Source organism: Hirundo rustica, chromosome 3 (assembly GCF_015227805.2).
Source record: "Hirundo rustica isolate bHirRus1 chromosome 3, bHirRus1.pri.v3, whole genome shotgun sequence".
Lineage (NCBI taxonomy): Eukaryota > Metazoa > Chordata > Aves > Passeriformes > Hirundinidae > Hirundo > Hirundo rustica.
Window position 1 is genome coordinate 28,571,337 of NC_053452.1, and position 18,781 is coordinate 28,590,117.

General features: G+C 40.1%; 1 protein-coding gene across 1 annotated transcript; it reads left to right on the forward strand.

The window, feature by feature from the left end:
* The first annotated feature begins 8 nt into the window (after window positions 1–8).
* Window positions 9–4,862, forward strand: CRIPT (CXXC repeat containing interactor of PDZ3 domain). The gene is made up of 5 exons (XM_040058111.2): window positions 9–82; window positions 952–1,017; window positions 1,478–1,532; window positions 2,185–2,288; window positions 4,391–4,862. The coding sequence occupies exons 1-5, from the start codon at window positions 67–69 to the stop codon at window positions 4,453–4,455; spliced, it is 306 nt and encodes a 101-aa protein (XP_039914045.1). The 5' UTR covers window positions 9–66; the 3' UTR covers window positions 4,456–4,862.
* Window positions 4,863–18,781: the final 13,919 nt, after the last annotated feature.

Consider the following 18,781-nt stretch of genomic DNA (forward strand, 5'->3'; position numbering starts at 1 on the left):
GGCGGGGCCCGGCCGCGGCAGTTCCGGGGCGGCGCCGGAAGCGGCGGCGGCAGTGGAGGGGCCGCCATGGTGTGCGACAAGTGTGAGTACGGGGGTACCGGCGCTACGGGGGGCCCGGCCCGGCCCGGCCATGGCCGCGGGGATCTCGGGGTGCCCTCAGCGGAGCTGCAGCCTCGGGGCTCGGGCTGCTCAGGGCGGGCCGGGGGTGGCGGTTCCCGGCAGGGCCCTCCCTGTGTGAGCTGTCGTTGTCCCCTGTGTGAGCTGTCGTTGTCCCCGGTGTGAGCTGGCATTCTCCGCCTGTGGAGGGTGTTAATGCGCATAGTTTAAATGATTCTGTCCTGTATCAGCAATAGCGTGAGCAGCAGGGCCGGGGAAGGGATTGTCCCCCCGTACTCGGCACTGCTGAGGCCGCACCTCGAGTGCTGCGTTCAGTTCTGGGCCCCTCACTATAAAAAAGACATTGCGGTGGTGAAGTGGGTCCATAGAAGGGCAGCAGAGCTGGTGAAGGGTCTGGAGCACAAGGTCTGATGAGGGGCGGCCGAGGGTGTTGGGGTTGTTTAGGCTGGAGAGGGGAGGCTCAGGGATGGCCTTATCGCCCTCTTCAGCTCCCTGGAAGGAGGGTGTAGCCAGGTGGGGATCGGCCTCTTCTCCCAGGCAACCAGCAACAGGATGAGAGGACATGGTCTTAAACGGGGCCAGGGGACTTCTAGGTTGGACATTTGGAAGAATTTCTTCACAGAAAGGGAGATTAGATGTGGGCAGAATGGGCTGCCCAGGGAGGCGGTGGAGTCACCATTCCTGAAGGTGTTCAAGGAAAGCCTGGATGTGGCGCTCGGTGCCATGGTCTGGTTATCGTGGTGGTGTTTGGTCACAGGTTGGACTTGATAATCTCAGAGGGCTTTTCCAACCTGATTGACTTTGTGCTTCTGAGATATTTCCTTTGTAATGTAGGCGAGAAGAAGCTTGGAACGGTGATCACTCCTGATACGTGGAAAGATGGTGCAAGAAACACTACAGGTAACCTTGGCAAGCTTTAGCAGCTTGGTTTTGAGGTATTGTAAAGCCAGTTGGGCACCTGAGCTATGTTTTCATCTTAAGACCAAAACTTTATATTACTAATCAGGTTAAATATTAAATCATGTACTTTCCCTCCCATGCTGACTTAATGTATTGGGAATTTATTTGTCCAGGACTCTCCAGTATTGAATTTTTCTGGTTTTTTTTCCTTCTTGCATGGGAGGACAATACTTAGAGTAATTAAACAGAGTATAAAGTGTTCTGTTACCCTGTCCCCTAATGCTGTGCTGAATATTTTCTTTCTCTTTGTGACTTTATTTGCATATGTGTGAAAGTTATAAATGAAATTTTTTTTAAGTATACTTGGAACGGGGAAGTTTATATAACAAAAAACATTGTTGCTAAAAAATAATTATAAATCACTAACAATTTGGTTACTGATTTTTTTTTTTTTTTTTAGAAAGCGGTGGTCGCAAATTAAATGAAAACAAGGCACTGACCTCAAAGAAGGCAAGGTTAGTACTTGACACTTATTTTGGCTAAGATCATCAGTTAGCAAACTAACTGAAGCCTGCTTCCTGCATACCTGGGCAACTACTCCAAACTTGTCCAAAATACACTTAATAAATTAAAATTGCAGGGATTAAGGTATTTGATTAGCGGGTAAAAATATGTCCATACTTATTTCAAGGGTGCTTTCTGCTCAGTCATATAGTGTGGGCAAGTGTTTTACTGCAGTTCTCAGTGAAATTGCTAGATTTAATGCTTTTGTAGGAGAGAAGCCGAGAATACTTATTTTCTGTGCTAATATTGCCAGGATAATCTCTTGAGCAGTTCCTTCATGTCTGCGGGACTTTCTGTTTGCAAAGGGGAAAGATGCTGCTGGAAGGTGTTTTAAGTTCAAAGCCGTGTAGTATCTTAATAAACATTTTTAGTTCTGCTTTCATGAAGTAGTTGTCTGTGATGGAAGAAAGGTCTCTTAATGGGGAAAGTGGGAGCTTTACTTTTTTGTGTAGCCTATTAAAAATAATTCTTGTATGTTCCTTTTCTAAATTATAGTTTTTGCTGGAGTTTCTGACTGTACCCTCTGGCTTAGGCTTTTTAGGACAAGGCAGAAAAAATACTTTGTTTCAAGGTGTATAAATAAAATACTTTTCCTTTTCCCAGGTTTGATCCTTATGGAAAGAACAAATTTGCAATATGTCGGATTTGTAAGAGTTCTGTCCATCAGCCAGGGTCCCACTATTGTCAAGGATGTGCCTATAAAAAAGGTGAGTTCCACTGAGTGCCAAACTACCCCAGTTTGGCTTGGAACAAGAGAGGAGGTACAAGACTTGAATTTGTATTTATGAAGAGAAGGCTAAGATGAGATATAATTGCTGTCTTCAATTACTGATAGGCAGGCACAGGGAACATGGAGTCAGACTCTTAGGTACACAGTAATAGAATAAGAGATAGTGTACACAGGTTAGAATGTGGAAAACCCTAATTACATACAAGGAAAGCAATTTTTCGGTCTGGGAATGATCAAATATTCTAGCAACAGGTACCACCAGAGGTTGTGGAATCTTTACAGGAGGTATTCAGAGCATGACTCAAGTCCTGAGCCAGCCTCATCCAAGTTGGCTGTTTTGAGTGGGGCAGGACTGGAGACTGAAGGAGAGGTTTTTAACCTTTGTCATTCTTAATTCTACTTCTTTTAGAATGTTTCTGGTATCTGAAGCAGAACATTTGGAAACTCTAAACTTAATCTTGGCAATTGCATTGAGAACTCTCATCTAACAAGTTTGATTTTCCTTAATTAAAAAAACCCAGGTCTTGCAAACTCAATTGCTTGTTGCAGTCCCTTTTCTGGTCTCTTCCCTCCTCTCCCCTTTTTATAATAGCTAAATCTAAAATTCCTGGATGGAAAAAAAGCATTATGAAGTCAGTTACGTGATGTAGTGCCAGGGTGTTCTTACAACACATGAGGTGAACTGATTTTTAGATGTAGAGCTACAGCTAACCAGGAGTAAGCTTTGTTTATGAAATTAATTGTTCAGTAAATATGTGTGGTGTCACTGAGTCAGTGGTTTAACAGCCTGCTTTAGGAATGTTGCCTGCTGGGTCCTCCCCAGATGGCTGCCTGAACCCCATATGGCAGAACCTTCTGCTCTGTCTTAAATTTATGTCTGGTTTGGGTGGGCTTCAGGATTTGATCTTTATCTGTTTGTGTATCCTTCCAGGTTGAACCTGGTATCTTCATAAAATTGAGAACTTTTTAAGTGCTTTAGGTTCTAGCTCTAACCATCAAAGGTGTCATTGGGTATACTTCTTGAAGCAAATGCAGTCCTACAGCTCAGTGCTTCAGCTGTTGCATGTCTCTGAAATTGAGAGGCAATCTCAAGTTAATTAATCCTCGGTTTAGACTAAAGTTAATATTTAGTGGGCTGAATTTTGGTCTCCAGAGTAAATCATGTGGCATGTTCCCTGCTCTTCTCTTCCCCAATGGACTGCTAGATGCGTGTCCAGTCATGATGTCAATGTATGAAAGAACACAATTTGGAGACAGCAGGCGTAGATGCCACTTGACTTGTTTTGTCCACTGGTAAATGTTTCTGTAAATTGAGGTGTGGTCCTACCAGATAAAAGACTTAGCAGCTTTCTGCTTTGAAAGGAGAGGGAAAGAGTGAGACAGCCCACCCCTCTGCCAAACTTGTGTACATTTTGGTGCTCTGGACTTGACACTCTTGGAGTTCAGGACAAAGTCCTTTGGGACATAAGTGTTCATCACTTCAACTCTCAATATTCTTGGTGTTCACTGGTTTTCACTCCTGCTCTGTAGACAGAGTGGAGTGAAAAACAGTGAACACCAATTCACCCTTAATTCTATGAAAACATATTCTAAACTTTCCCCATTCTCTGAGGCATCCCACCTGTTAATGTCCCATTTAGCAGTCAGTTTTTTCTTAGACCTGCTCCTTTCTGTCCATCTCAGGCCTTCTTTGGCTACAGGACGTAGAACGATTATCAATACACCATTTTTACCTTTTTGTCAGAGGTGAGCCTTTCCTGGCTCTCTTCAGGCATTCCAGCAAATTACAGAGGCTTCCAGCAGTATTGTGAATGATAATACTCTCAAAATAGAGCTTGTTTTCTTTAGTGGAAGGATTACACACACACACACACTGCATATTAATTTCTGTTAGGAGTTAAAATATTACTTATAAGTTTGTAGTATCTCTTGAGAACATGTCTGAGAACAGATAGATTGCCAATAAGACCTCATTTGACCAATTTTTTGAAAAAGATCCTTACAAAAACATAGCAGCTGTGTTTTTGGGGAATGATTTTAATGATTTTAAAATAATTTACACACTTTGTGTGCTTATAGGCATCTGCTCAATGTGTGGCAAGAAGGTCTTGGATACGAAGAACTACAAGCAAACGTCTGTCTAATTGTACTGACTTGTCTTTTTATGACCTTTAGCTTCTGTGTCTTTGTACAGTAACTTTTCTCTAAAATGATTTGTGAATATTACTTTCTGGAAGATAGTACATTTACTTGGAATGAGAGGTAAAGACAGCCTGATTCCCTTAATGTACATAATATTTGATTATTGTTGTTTTAGCAACAATATTAACTGGTATTTAAAGGTAATGGCTTTCAGCAACTGATACAGTTCAAAGGGAAGGAGAAGATCCAAGTGGATAGGTTGAAACTATGTTACCCTCAGAACGCAGATCTTTGAGATCTTTTTTTTTCTTCCCTATCACAAGTCTTCTGCTTATCTCATGGTAATGTTTTGTAGATGTATAAAATATGAACTTGCATCGCCTCATTAAAGTGTCTTCATTTAATTGTATGCCTGTAAGTATTTATAATTATTCTCATCCCAAGCTATTATGACCTTGCTCTTTGGATTTTAATGCAATTGTTCTGTTGTGTTTTGTTTCTGCATACAGTATGGTTGGTTAAATCACAAATTGTTAAGCTAGTGAAATCTGGTGTGTTGCCCTGCCAGTTCTTTCTTTGGCATTGTTGTGGTTTAGCCCCAGCCAGCAACCAAGCCCCATGGAGCTGCTCCCTCACTCCCCCACCGTCAGGATTGGGGAGAGAATTGGAAAGGATAAAAGCTGGAAAACTTATGGGATAAAGACACAGGGAAAACAAAACAAAGAATTAATTCACTGCTTCCCATGGGCAGGCAGGTGTTTAGTCATCTTCAGGAGAGCAGGGCCCCATCACCTGTTACAGTTTCTTGGGAAAACAAACAGCTCAGAATGTCCCACCTTCCTCCTTCTTCCTCCCACTTTATACACTGAGCATGGTGTCAGATGGTCTGGACTGTCCCTTTGCTCGGCTGGGGTCACCTGTCCTGGCTGTGTCTCCTCCCAACCTCCTTGCCAGCGTGGCAGTACAAAAGGCAGAGATGGCCTTGGCTCTGTGTAAGCCCTGCTCAGCAATAACAAACACATCTCTGTGTTATCAGCTCTGTGTTCAGCACAAATCCAGAGCATGGCCCCAGTAAGCCACCAAGAGTGAAGAAAACTAACTCCATGCTAAACCAGCACAGGCATTAGGAGTGATCAGTTATTCCATTGTTAGCCTCCAAGGAGACTTTACATATGGTATCAGGTGGCCCAAGGCAATAAAATAATGAGCATCAATTTCTAAATATCTCAGTCTCATAATTTTCTAAGCTAGTCTGTCTTTTTTTAATACTTGGTCTGAATTCTACGATGTAATTGCTTATATATGTGCCAAATTTAAAAGATCAAAGCAGGCTGCCTGCTTTTCAGCTCTGGTTTGATACAAGAAGTTAGTCTGAACATGAAAGGCTGACTGTGGCTCTGCAATTCTTTTGTCCTTTGCTTAGTTTCTATATATTAATGCAATTTCTGTTATGGAGTGTAATAATTACTACCTTTGCATGTATTTAAGAAAAAAAGAATTATTCATTCTTAATTCATGGTTAATTTTTAATTCATTCTTAATTTAGGGCAAAGAATTATTCATTCTTAATTCATGGTGAAGTTTTTCCCAGACCTCCTTAAGTGTTCACTCCTCCCTGCAGTCTCCTCTTGGCAATTTCATACTTCTGCAATTTCATACTTCTCTCTTTCAACTGTAACAGAAAAACTATCAATGGGAATTTCCCTATGAAGAGATACTCTGTTTTGGCTTTCCTTTTTTTCTCATATTGTTACCGAGGAAACTGCATGACTAATGGAAACTGAAAAAATTGCTGTTCTTTCTGTGGGGCAAAATGAAGAACACTGGGCATACAGTTATCCTCTTTGCTGTTGCCTTCCTGCCATGCTGTAGTTGTGCTGCAAGCAGACCTCTAAAGGGGATTGTCTGACATTTCCTATCATCCTTAACTATCCATTGTTAAGCATTTATCACCAAAGTTTCTCGTTGAAACGTGTTGGCTTCCTGCAGCTGCTAAAGAGGTAATTATTTTTTGCATTTTATACCTGCTGAGAAGTGTTGTCAGGATAGTGGAATGAGCTGGGCCTCCCAAAAGAAGAGAGGAGTGCTGCTGCTTTTTATTGTAAAAGCTTCTCCTACTGTAACAACTGCATGGAGGTACACAGATTAGCTGGCTGGTGATAGCTTGGTGCTGGCCACTTGTTCTCAGACACATCAAGGAATTCCCATATTAGTGTATATTTCTATGACACTTCCTTCATGTGAGTGAGAAGATAATGTCTGTAACTGGCTTCAAGTTTTGCAGCAAATCTTGTCAGCAGTCTGTGTGACAGTTTCAGGTGGCAGGTTCTCCAATAATCCCTGAACTCTTCACCCTTTATGGATATGTGCTATAAGACTGATTGGTTTTTGCTATTCTGTGAATAAAATTTCTCTTTCTAAAACTGGCCAGTATCTCTGTTTCAAAAGCATGACATCATAATTCTTGAATGAATTGGCATGAATTGAATGTTTATTGCACTCTATAAATATTGGCACTGAATGAAGACCTCCTTTTGAAGGAGGTATTGAAGATTGAAGAACAACGGAAATTTAAATAATGTGATGCTTGGTTCATAATTATTTTGTGAATTGAGCTTTTGTATGTTTGTGTTCTATTGCTGGACAGCTGCTTTTGCATGTTAGAATCTGTTTTTGTTGTAGAAGGACAGGTTTTGATTTGGTGGGTTTTTTTTAGTGGTGGATACAAACTATTCTGTTTGCTAGCGGTTTTTACATGCTCAGGATCTTTCATCTGTAGCTCTCAAAGCTCCTCAGCTTCATGAGAGTATCAGTTCCAGAGATCTGTAAAATTTGTTGATATAACACTCAACTTTCAGAAGAGGTCATTTTCCAAGTATTATTTTGAAGTGTCACTGCTTTAAATTTAGATCACAAGCCATCCATCTCCTGAACCTCAGAGTTCTACCACAGTTCAAGGCAGCCTTGGCAGAGAAGCACTTAAAGGTAGCTATTAAAATTATATACACCTTCAGTATAATTGAATTGTCATATAAAAGCATATTGTTGATGCTAAAAATATTTTGTAAGCATGGGATGTCTTTCCTGAGACACTATGTAGTGAAAAACAAAAGAAAATTTGTAATGGCAAATTGCCGATTTTGTTTAATGTACTGAGGAGAACACAGTAATATTCCCAGATGATCAGCCTGTCCTCTGAATCACATGTTGCATAAGAGATTTGTCCTACCAAATTTAGTAGGATTAGAATTTTCCTCGGTACTGCTGAATTCTTATGCTGTCCTTGCTGTTCCTTTGTGTGTTCATTGGCCAGAACTTTTACTGAGCTAAGTGTAAGCAACATTTTGGTGCAGAGCATTAAGAGAACAGATTAGTTACACAATGTCACTGTAACTGGAGAAGCCAATCAGATGAAGATTAAAAAGGAACTGTTGAAGGGTCCTTGTTGTGTCAGGGTGTTCTTCCATTCTTTCCCATGTTGTTTTATTTTTTTAACCCTGCTCTTCCTGCTGCAGAAGCTGGAAAAAGGACCATCCAAGAATGATCATTTGGCAATACTGCTCCAAAGCATTAAGACTGTTTTAATTGTTTGCTTGTAGAAATGTGGTGGTGGTGTTTTCCCTCTTTGGTTCATTCTGTTCCTTCATCAGCAGAATAATAACCAGAAAGACTTTGTCTTCAATGCAAGGATATCACTGACCACTTTGCATTGTTTTTCTTGAAAATGGCCTGGACTTGCACCAATTTTTTATTTTTTTTTTTTTTGGCATAAGAGATGCACAGGTTTTGAATGGTAAGTCTGTGGCACCTGCTTCTTCTAGCATCACTCCTATGATCAGCCCTTCCCTCTGCAGTGCCTCAGATTGTACGAATCTTCCAGTTCTGCCCCACTGGGAGACACGTAGGCCATGAGCCTCTGCCAATCTCCCCACAGTTCTGGGCACGAATGGCTGGTGCCTTTGTATTATCAGTGGTCACAAAAGCTATGTGCAAAAGTTGAAACACTGCTGTTCAAAGTAGTGCAATGAACCATGTTGCTGTATTTTCCTATTACAAAGCTGTAAGTTTCCTAGATACACAAGGTTCTCCAGCATGAGAGATTCATTATTCGTTGAAAGATGATAGCCGAGAGCAGAAGCTTGTTACATCTATAATGGCAAAATTTAGTTTATGATAGGGCCGCCGTGCTGTGAGTAATACTCTGGAACTACCAACGTCTTTAGAAATCCCCTTGATGAATCATTACTTTTCCCAAATTGGAACTGGGCTTCCTGATTTCATGTAAGTATATACAGCCTAAAGATGTGCCTTTTTCTGTCATTTGCTTTGGATGTTGGAGAATCCAAGAGTGATTTTTGGCATGTTGCTCCCCAGGCACTGACCTACCAGCTGCTTAACAGAACTGTCTATTGAGGGAGCACTGGTTCAGCATGGGATCATGTACCTATCTCCCTTGCTTAAGAGTTTCTCACTAGATCACTGGTTTAGAAAATAAACGTTGTGTAAAAGGGAATAGTGGTGACAGGAAAACTCTCCCTGAATATCATGAGAGAATGAAAACATTGCTGCATCACAGGTGGTTTTCTATTAAACAAGAGTATTTTTGCTCTGCAATCAGCAGACCTGGTTGGACAATATGAGAAAGCCTCATGGCTGCCCTTACAAATAACAGACCCACATGTTTTCTTTTTGTGGGAGTTACAGCTGTGCCTCATATGAAGACCAGTTGGTTTTGAACTGCTTGTCTTCCTCCCAGATGTGTGCTTTTATGGACAAAGTTGTCATCTGAAATTCATCAGGAACTGGTTTTCTATCAACTTTTATGGGAGGGGCCATAGTTCACTTTGCAGAATGTGTGTTCCTCATCTCTGGCTAATGCAGAAAATGCAAGTGCTCTGTTGTCACAGAGTGCTTACTTCTTGCACTTAAGGGCAACAGGGAAAGCTGTGTTCAAGAAACCTGGAAGAAACTGAAATCTTGCCAAGCACCTGAAGAAGGAGATGGATGAAGTATTCTCCATGTGGGTATTGCTAGTAAAAGGTTACTTTATCACATGGTTCAGGAAGATACTACTGACATTTGATTTTTTGCCTTGATGCCATTCATTTGTGATAACCAGCAAGTAGATTTTTTTAGGCACCGGTGACTCGATGCCCAAATAACTACTACTAATTAGGCAGCCATTTTCAGGCTGCCTTTCTAGTAGAAAACTTCTCAAAACTACTCCCTCCTTTCTGTCTCTTTGCACTAAAAGATGCAAACTGAACTTAGCAATGTTAGTGACTCATTAGGCATCAGCACTTCCAGCAAATGCACTTGCTGTGTGCTCATCTGCCAAGTGCCATTGGGAAAAGAAATGTTAAGGAGGGTTTGTTTTCTGTGTCATCACAGTGCTGATGATTCAGTATTGTTATCTGTTTCAGGTCACATGCAAACACACAGAACTCCTATTTGCCATTTTCTACTGGCTAATGGGTCCCATCCCTTGCATCTTAAATATAACCAGCCCAGTCTCCAGGAAGTCGTTACTTGCTGTTGATTTTTGGTTGCTCCTTTTGCTGCCATAGAAGATGAAGATTTTAAGTTGATACAGCTCCCAGATTGTGTCATGGATATTTACTGTTCTGATACGTTTACTACTGTTCAGTAACACAGCAGTGCAATTAAGACTATATGTGAAAAAAGGCATGGCTCTCAGGGAGTTGGCTTCTAGCCCAGTGCAATTGTCATCTTTTATTGATTAAAATATTTAAATGCTAATTGGATTAAGCAGACTTTAGTCTGACATCTTACGTTGTCTGTCTTTCTCTGGGAGGCTTTTGAAAAAATGATGACATGACATTTCAGTGATGAATAGCTTTCATTTTCTAGCTTTCAAAAGCATTGTTCCCTAAAGGATGGGAAGTAAAAAAAAAATACTGATATAAGGAAACTGTTATTCTACTGATTTTCAGATTGGTTTGGTTTGTTTGTTATTAGAGTTCCAAAGAAATCTTTGAAAGATCAGGCATATTTTGTTTATGAAGTGGTGTCAGCCCAAATTTGGAGTGAGCCTGAAGCTGTGACTGACTTGCTGTACCTTAAAATAGATCCTTGTTTGGATAATGAGATATTAGTAACACTAATTGCTGTCTTATCATCAGGATATGTGAAACATAAATTCAGAGACTCGCCAAACTGGCACATTTCCCAGCCTAGCTTAGAAATTGTGGACAGGTAAGTAGAACAGTATGGATTTACATCATTTGGTAGGGCTGCCCTGGAGACGAAGAAGGGGGCATCATGTACTCAGTCCATGTGGCATCCTGCAGTGCTGTTGTGGAGGCACTGGGCAGAGACACTCCTGGCAGCAGCTAAAGAAAGAAGTGTTGATAGTGAGGGCAGCAGAATTCAGGTTCTAGAAATCAAAACATTCAAATTTAATTTTTTGTGGCAAATTGTAAAACATTACAAACGGTGAACTGTGTGAGTGAATCTTTGAAGCTTCTAGGAAAACTTTGTAGAGAACAGCAAATGCAATTTATTTCTCAAGTTTTTGCTGCTAATATTCACAACCCTCCTCCCCGCCCCCTGCTCTTTTGGGGGGAATCCAGATTTCATGGGTGACATATAAGCATTTGTTACTGGTAAACTTGCAGTAAGTGCAGTACTAATAGTTGCATGGAGGAAAAAATAGGTGACCAGGTATTATGACACATAAATTAAAAAGAAAAAAAAGTTTTTAAAGACTGTCACATACTTTATAACAGAGAAAACTTTTAAAATTATTTCTCTTAGCTGAATTAAAAACAAATGATCATGCAAATATTAAGGGCATAAACCAGCTTGCAATCTCCATGCTTTTTTATTCTATGAAATATTTCTGAAGATTGTTTTGTGCTTTGGTTTGGGGTTTTTTTCAGAAACAGCTGGGGGCCAGGGACTTTTTTTTTTTTTTTTAAAGTTTACTTAAGTGAATTATTAAAAGTTTCAAATCCTTTCCAGTATGAGACTATATATGGCAAGTACTTAATGCTATATTTGGGCAATGCATATATTTTCTTTGTGTAAACATTTCCTCTGTATAATCGGTCATTTTTCAGCATTGATTAAAGTTGGATAGAAATTTTGACATTTACTGAATATTTCATACATAGAGCTATTGGTTCAATTTGTTCTTACTTGAGCACATATGAGCTATGATATATTATCCCAGTCGTGCCAAAGATTAAGGCATATCCAGCTTGTTGTAGGGCATTTTGTCAAGAAGATGGGTCAACAGGATTACAGTGCTTTGAAGAACAACTATATCTGAAACATTTGCATTTGAAAAATGCTGTATTCATAAAACTGGTAAAACTAGGAATGCTGAATAAATCAATAATCTGATAGGAACCCCCCCCCCGAAAATCTATAGAAGATAAAATTTGATTCAAATTCAAATTTGCAGTCAGGTTTTGTCACATTTCTTGATGCAGTATCTCTTTCTCCCAAGTATTGCTCCTCATTTGGTTTAGAGATGCAAATATCTAAGGGTAGTTAGGGACCTAATTCCCATTAAATTTATTTCACTGACAATGGGTGCTCACATCAAACTGTAATAAGGTACTGCACAGTATGTGTAAGGTACAAAATATGGCATATCAGAACAAGTGGTATTTTTTATATACCATCACCATCTCATTTACTGTTACTGCAGGTTTCTTTCCAGTAAAATTTCAATAAAAATTCTGTTTGCCATTAGTGGGTATATAATGATACAATAGAAGCTGATTTTTTTGTATTACCTTGGTTCTGTATTCCTTTCAAAAAGTGGGAAACTGCTTCTGAGCTAGAATTTCTAGCTAGTGGTAAATAAATTGCCTTCACTGGAGGAATGAGGCAGCCTGTTAACTGATGACTGAATATTTTTGATATATTGAAACAGGCTGAAAGTGCAGTACTGGTATACATTGCCTGGTGCTTCATTGCATGATACAGTGTATCATTCAGTCCTTCTCCTTGTTGTTTTAGGAAATTGCTTTAGGTTAAGGAAAAGAATTAAAAATGTTTTTTGAGGGCTAAACAAATACAGGTTTGTCATCTTCTTTGAATTTTGCAGAAGGCCCCATAACATTTCTAGGTATTAGAGAGTCCTAATTTCAGGATATAGAAGTGTTTCTGTGGAGGAAGGGGGCAGTTCTGGAGGAGAATGGCTCTCCACAACCACAAATCCATATTTCATTGTCATCCACTTAAGCAAATTCCAGCTAGTGACTTTTAGGTATGGGCACATAATTGCCTTGCTGTTTTTGTGGTGGGCCATGAATTCCAAAGGGCAGCTTAGCAGGCAGCTGTTCCTGAAGCATTGTGGCATGTTTGTCTAACCATGTCAGCTGGGAATTTTAGCTTCCACCCCAATTCTGCCAGCCAGATAGGATAGAGGACAGTGGAGAAGCAACAAGAATCAATCTTGTATTTTCTGGCTGTTCATAGGCAGGATGCTGTCTGGGGAGATCTTTTTAAATCAAGGCATCTTTTAGAAAGCAACCCATAGGATCCTTTGAAGTGGGGCTCAATCCTGAAGAGCAGGGCTTAATGGTCTGAGTCCTCAAGGATGTATGGTCATCCGGTTCTCCTTGACACCTGGTTAATGCCTGTGTGTCTTTGGGAATATGTGGTTAAGTTTTTCTTCTAGAGGCTTTGTTAGTATGTGGGATGAGTTGGTTTGTTTTTGATTTCTTCTGTGGGAATGAGTAGGTGGTTTTAGATTCTGACAGTAAAATGTTACAGTGGCATTATGCTGAGCACAGTGAGAGAATACCTCATCTGTTTTTTGTTGGGTAGCTATGAATTAAATACTTTTATTCTCTAGCAAGAATTTTAGGTGACTGCAAGGTGCTAACAGAATGTGAGAACAAAGCTGTGAAGTAGCTGTTTCTCTGACAGAGTTTCTCCAAATATAACACAAACACCACATATGGTAGCTCTAGTGTCTGGCAATTGTTTTTACTGTTGGTGCTGTCAAACTGTTGCAGTCTGTTTCATTTAATTCTTGATCTGCATGAGAAATTTCTTCCTTGGATTTTGAATCTTGAAAGACTGCAAAATAGAATTGAGGAGTAGAACAATAGAACAATTAGAAACAATTAGAGGTGGAAAAATCCTCAAGGTCTTCAAGTCCAAACCACCATGCCCACTAAACTGTATAACAAAGCACTAGGTCTGCTTGTTTTTTGAACACTTCCAGGGAGTGTGACTCCACAACTTCCCTGGGCAGGCTGTTCCAATGCTTAAAAATGCATTTAGTGAAGAGTATTTTCCTAATATCCATCGTGAATTTCCCTTGGCGCAACTTCAGGCCATTTGCCCTTAATGATGCTAGCGACTCTCCTGCTGTTTGTCAACACTGAGCAATCCAACTCATACGCATCCATAAAGTGATTTGTTAAATCTTCAATCTGAGTTTAATATTCTAGAATGTTATGTCTGGACAAGGTTCACAGCAGTATCAGTCTTACCTTTGAGAAAGCTCTGAAATGCCCTTTTGTGCAGATAGGCAGCAGTGCCCATCTCAAGGCTGAATAGCCCATTGCACGTGAATCAGCCTAAAATGAAGCACTGGATCACCTCTGTCCCTCCTCTGTGGAGCTAGCTGCACATGACTTCACCCAGGTCCTGGGATCTGGACCCAAAATCAGCTTTGGCAGCTTGTGCTTGTGAGGTAGCAGAACCAGAGATGGTTCTGCTGTGCTCCAGGCATATGCCATTACTCACTTCAAGTAATGAAGTGAGCTGTTGTGTTAAAAGAATTTGTTTAATGTCTTGAAAAGCCAGCAAGTATAGTCCTAATGAGGAGTACTGGGCTGGAAATACAAATGATTGTACACCACCGTGTCTTATCTGACAGAAAAGATATTTGAGCCTATTCGTAATATCCGATGTACTAGTTACCATAGCTATATTCTTTGTAGAATTATCTCTCAAAATATTTTTGTTTAAAGAGCACTCAGCTGCTGTTACAGTTTAGCTTATGTGACTGCTCTGGCAATTCTTGGGTGCATTCAAAGAAGGCATTAGGGACTCCCAGTTCCATTCGTATAAGGCAGTGAAATATATGCCTCACTTTCTGCAGCTCAGCTATGGTTGAACCCATTTGCTCCTCCTCTCTGACCAAGTCTATAAGGCCAGAGTTAAAACAGCACCCACTTATTTTAATACATATTTTAAACATTAATGAATTTTACATTCTTCTAAGGTCAACAGATGAAAACCTTTCTTTTATTCTGTAAGGTATCTGTCACCCACGACAAAGAGATCTTATTTTACCCATCTACTTCCAATGCATCATCAGCCTTGCTGTCACAGTCATAAAGCAATCTCCAATATCACAGGCCATTTGTCACAGTTACAGTAGGAATAGAGTAGGGTCACTGGCAAGTGCTATTTTTGGCTTTGGGGTATATAGACTGTATTTTCAAGTGTAGGGAGTATGCTCATTATTTGATAACATCAGCCCTTTCAACAGAAAGAAGAGCTCCTCTACTGTGAGAAATCTTTTTTTTCTACCCAGAAAGAGGCACCAGTCTGGAAGGTACAGGTGTCCTTGGTTTGTTTGCAAAAGTAATCTGGCAAAGCTAGCAGATACCCAGCAGGGCCGTCAGCAGCTGCCAGTAAAATATGTACATATGGTGGTTAGATCTTAACTAGGCAGACCACAGAACCCACCCTTCATACAGGCCTCAGCTTCCTGCCAAGTCTCTGCCCACTGAGAAGTCTGGGCAATAGGAAAATATTTGCAGCGTGCCCTTGAAGCTATTTCAGTTCAGAATGAGGTGCCAACTCCTCAATTAGGTGCCTCTCACACAGAACACCCTCCTGCCAATCTTTCTGCTTTTAGATGATGGCAAGTGTTTTGTGTGTAAGCTTTCAAGAAGTCTGATTGAGAAATGCTGTCACAAAAGATAACATTTTTGTGGCATGAAACAGCCCTGCCAATAAAAAGCTGCAATTAACTATATAAATGATAATAAAATCATATTATGTAAACTGTAATTTCCTACAAAAAATGATTCTGAGGTAGTCTTTACTTACTGGTCTAAACAAATCAGAGCCTATCATTGGCACTGTTCCTGGTGTCTGTGGAAGAGCCTTGCCTGCTATGAGAAGAGGAAAGTATTCTCAGAATTTGAGGTGGAGATGGAGTTTCACCTATGTACCTTGCAGCTGCTCCCTGAAGGTCATCTTTCTTTGCCAGGTTGGGAAGCAATGCAGAGCTTTTTATCTGCCAGTTTTGTCATGACTCAAAGGAGGCACCTGCAAAAAGAAAGGGTCTAAGTGCTGAATATCTACAAGGAGTGATCCTAGGAGGAGAGATGAAGTTTAAACAAAGTAATGAGCAAAGAGGATTCCTGTGCCAACTAAATCTGTGGGGTGGCTTCTGTTCAGAGCGGTATAGGTGCAAATCAGAAACTGCAAACACTGAGCTCCTAAACTGTGGTCTTGAAGGTTGCATGTCTTCCCAGCAATACCAATAGGAGATTCACTACTGCACCTGAAACAGAGCCTAGTAGGTGTAAACAGGGCACATGTCGAGGTATTTTACAGGTGAGATGGTAAGGAGATGAGAAACTAAATCCCTTCCAGTTTCAAAATAGCATTACCTTCATAACATTGTGAAGGATGGAATGCCCAGGAACAATCATCCATCTCACAAAGACAAGGTGACATTTTAAATGTAAATTTTATTTTGAAAGGCCTTTTTATTCCTATAGCTGGGTATTCAAGCAGATTTTATTCAGCCAGTATAGCACTACTTTAATACTCTGAATGTTTTTAATATATTTGAATTCCAATTTGCATGTAAGTGTAGCTTCACACTAATCAGAAATCAAAAATAAATTGACTCTTCTTAGCAGTTACTTTTTTCTAGCATAAAATATAGACATTATAAATCTGAATAAATACATGCCATGTTAAGTGACTGTGTATGACAAGAACGTGTCTTACTATTTAGCAAAAAGAAGCTCCCATGTAATAGAAGGGCGATGTTCTGGTGGAAATGAGCACTACATTACTAATCAATGAGAGTCCAGCTCTTTCTGTGAGATAAAAAACCCCATGTAAATGGAAAACCATAAATGATCCAAGTCAGGAATTTCCATTTGCTGTATTAAATCTTAATTAAAACAGTGATTCAGATTATTAATGCCTATTTTGAGACACAGTTTATGTGAGTTTGGATTAGAAGCAGGATTTTTGCTAAAGCAGGTTGGTATATTTTTGCATATTCCAAGGCATTCAAGCTGCCTAAGATTCATATGGAGCAAGTACTGGGGCCATGCTGTAGCTAAGCAGTGTGTACATAGGAAAAGTGTACAGCTGAAGGTGAAAAAAGAAAAAGTTCTACTGGTTAGAGAAAAAAAAATAGTTTAAATGGCATTCTAGCAAATAAATGTAGCAGGAGTTTCAGTTCTGAAAGGATCTGAAGATTGAGTTAGTGAATGTAAAATTTGGATTAAGCTTTTCTGACTTCAGGCAGAGACCCTTGGTGTAGTTTGCATAGTGTTTGCATGAGCAATACTTGCCCTGTAGTCATTAACTTCTGTGGGATTATAAATGCCTGAAGGAGAGCAGCACCTTTATCCCTTACTAGCCATCAGCTTTCTGCTATTTAGCCACAGAAATAAATATAACTCTTTCTTGGAGGATGTCTACATTGACCAGCCCTGGCCTGCTTTATCCTACAGATACAACAACTTTCACATTTTGTGCTCTCCAAACGATCTTCTTAAGAATCTACAGTTTAACATATCCCTTTAAGGGTGAGTGTTTTATTTTCTGGTTTACCTCCCTGGGCAGTAAGAACCCACAGCAATTTTTTTTTCCTCCTTTATTAGCTGTACTATTATCTCCCTTTTTATTTTCTTTTATTCAGCACAGCATCCAAGACTCTGAAAAACAGATTTTTCTGTAAAGAGCTGGACAGTAAGTCCTGAAGGGTACTGAGTGGTACTTTATATAGGGACAGCCTGTCAGCATCCTGAATGGTCTCATTGAGACCTTTATCAAGACAGCATCACTAAGTGAAGATGGGCTTTTATGGGAAAGGAAATATCTGACTTTAGAGCAGAAAACTGCTCTGAAGGAGTTTACGGTTGTAATGCAACAAATGACCCATACAGCCCAAAGAGCCAAAGAGAAATTTGCCTAATGGGAAATACAGGTGTCCATTCCAGCCCTTGAAAATAGCTTTAATGAAAAAACCTGCCGTTAACCTGTGGAGTTACTCTGAGGACACAGTAGTGCTAAGAGGAAGGGGGGTTTGCATCCAGACCTGCTCTTTTGTTTTTCCCTCCATTCAAGAAAGTGAGAATTCTCCTCTGGGTGCAAATCTGTGACTCAGGTGCATTTACAGTCTTCAGCTTTTCACTTGGATCTGCATGTTGCTGAGAGTTCACAAAATTTGAGTTCCGGCCAATTTCTGTCCCAGTCACAATGTGATAAATTTCTGGGGTTAAACTTCATTTAACTGTTTTACTGATTGCAAATCAAGGCACAGTGAGAGGCCTTTCTAAACGTGAATACTGTGTTAGAATACTTACTGTATTTTCAAAATATGGAAAAACTTACATGGGTTTATTATACAGAAAAGAATCAAATAAACTGTGAAAAATCAAATTAGAGCCCCAAGTTTACAAGTAGTGATTGTGCTGAGGGAATGAGCAAATAGGTCTCCCATGCACTGCAGCAGTAGAGGAACCTCTTTGTAAACATTTGAATTTACAGTGAGAGCAAAATCAAGTTGACACATAGAAACTGTGATCCCCAAATGAAATGTGAGTCACAGCAAAAGCATTGGATAAATCATTCTTTCCTTTCACAAATAAAAGGGCTCAGCCCAGAAAGCAGTGATAAAAAGGAAATTTTCCAGTATTAGAGAAAGTGAGCAGAAGATGCAATTTATTGAAGGAGATTTTTTTGAGTAAAGCATTTTTCACGCTTTCCATGAAGTACCTTTCTTTTGTGCACAATTCTTCCCTGCACTGTGTTCCATTTTCTTCATTCAAGTCCTTAAGTCATCGCTGCAGTACTCCCTAAAAATGCTTTTACCAATTATTAATGTAGTTACAGTATTATCATGGCCTTAAACTGGCCAAAGAACTGAGCAGCTTGCCAGGGCAAAAATAGAGGTGAATCCCAGAAGGCCTTAGCGAAAGAAAAGGAAAGCGCAATCAGACTAAGTACGAAGGATGAGCTCTGCAAATCTCTCTTCTCATCACACTCCAAATGTTCATTTCTTTTAAACTGCTCCTAGATGTCTCTTTGATCTTAAGATCACTGTCTGTGGAGTCCCCTCTGACCTGCTGT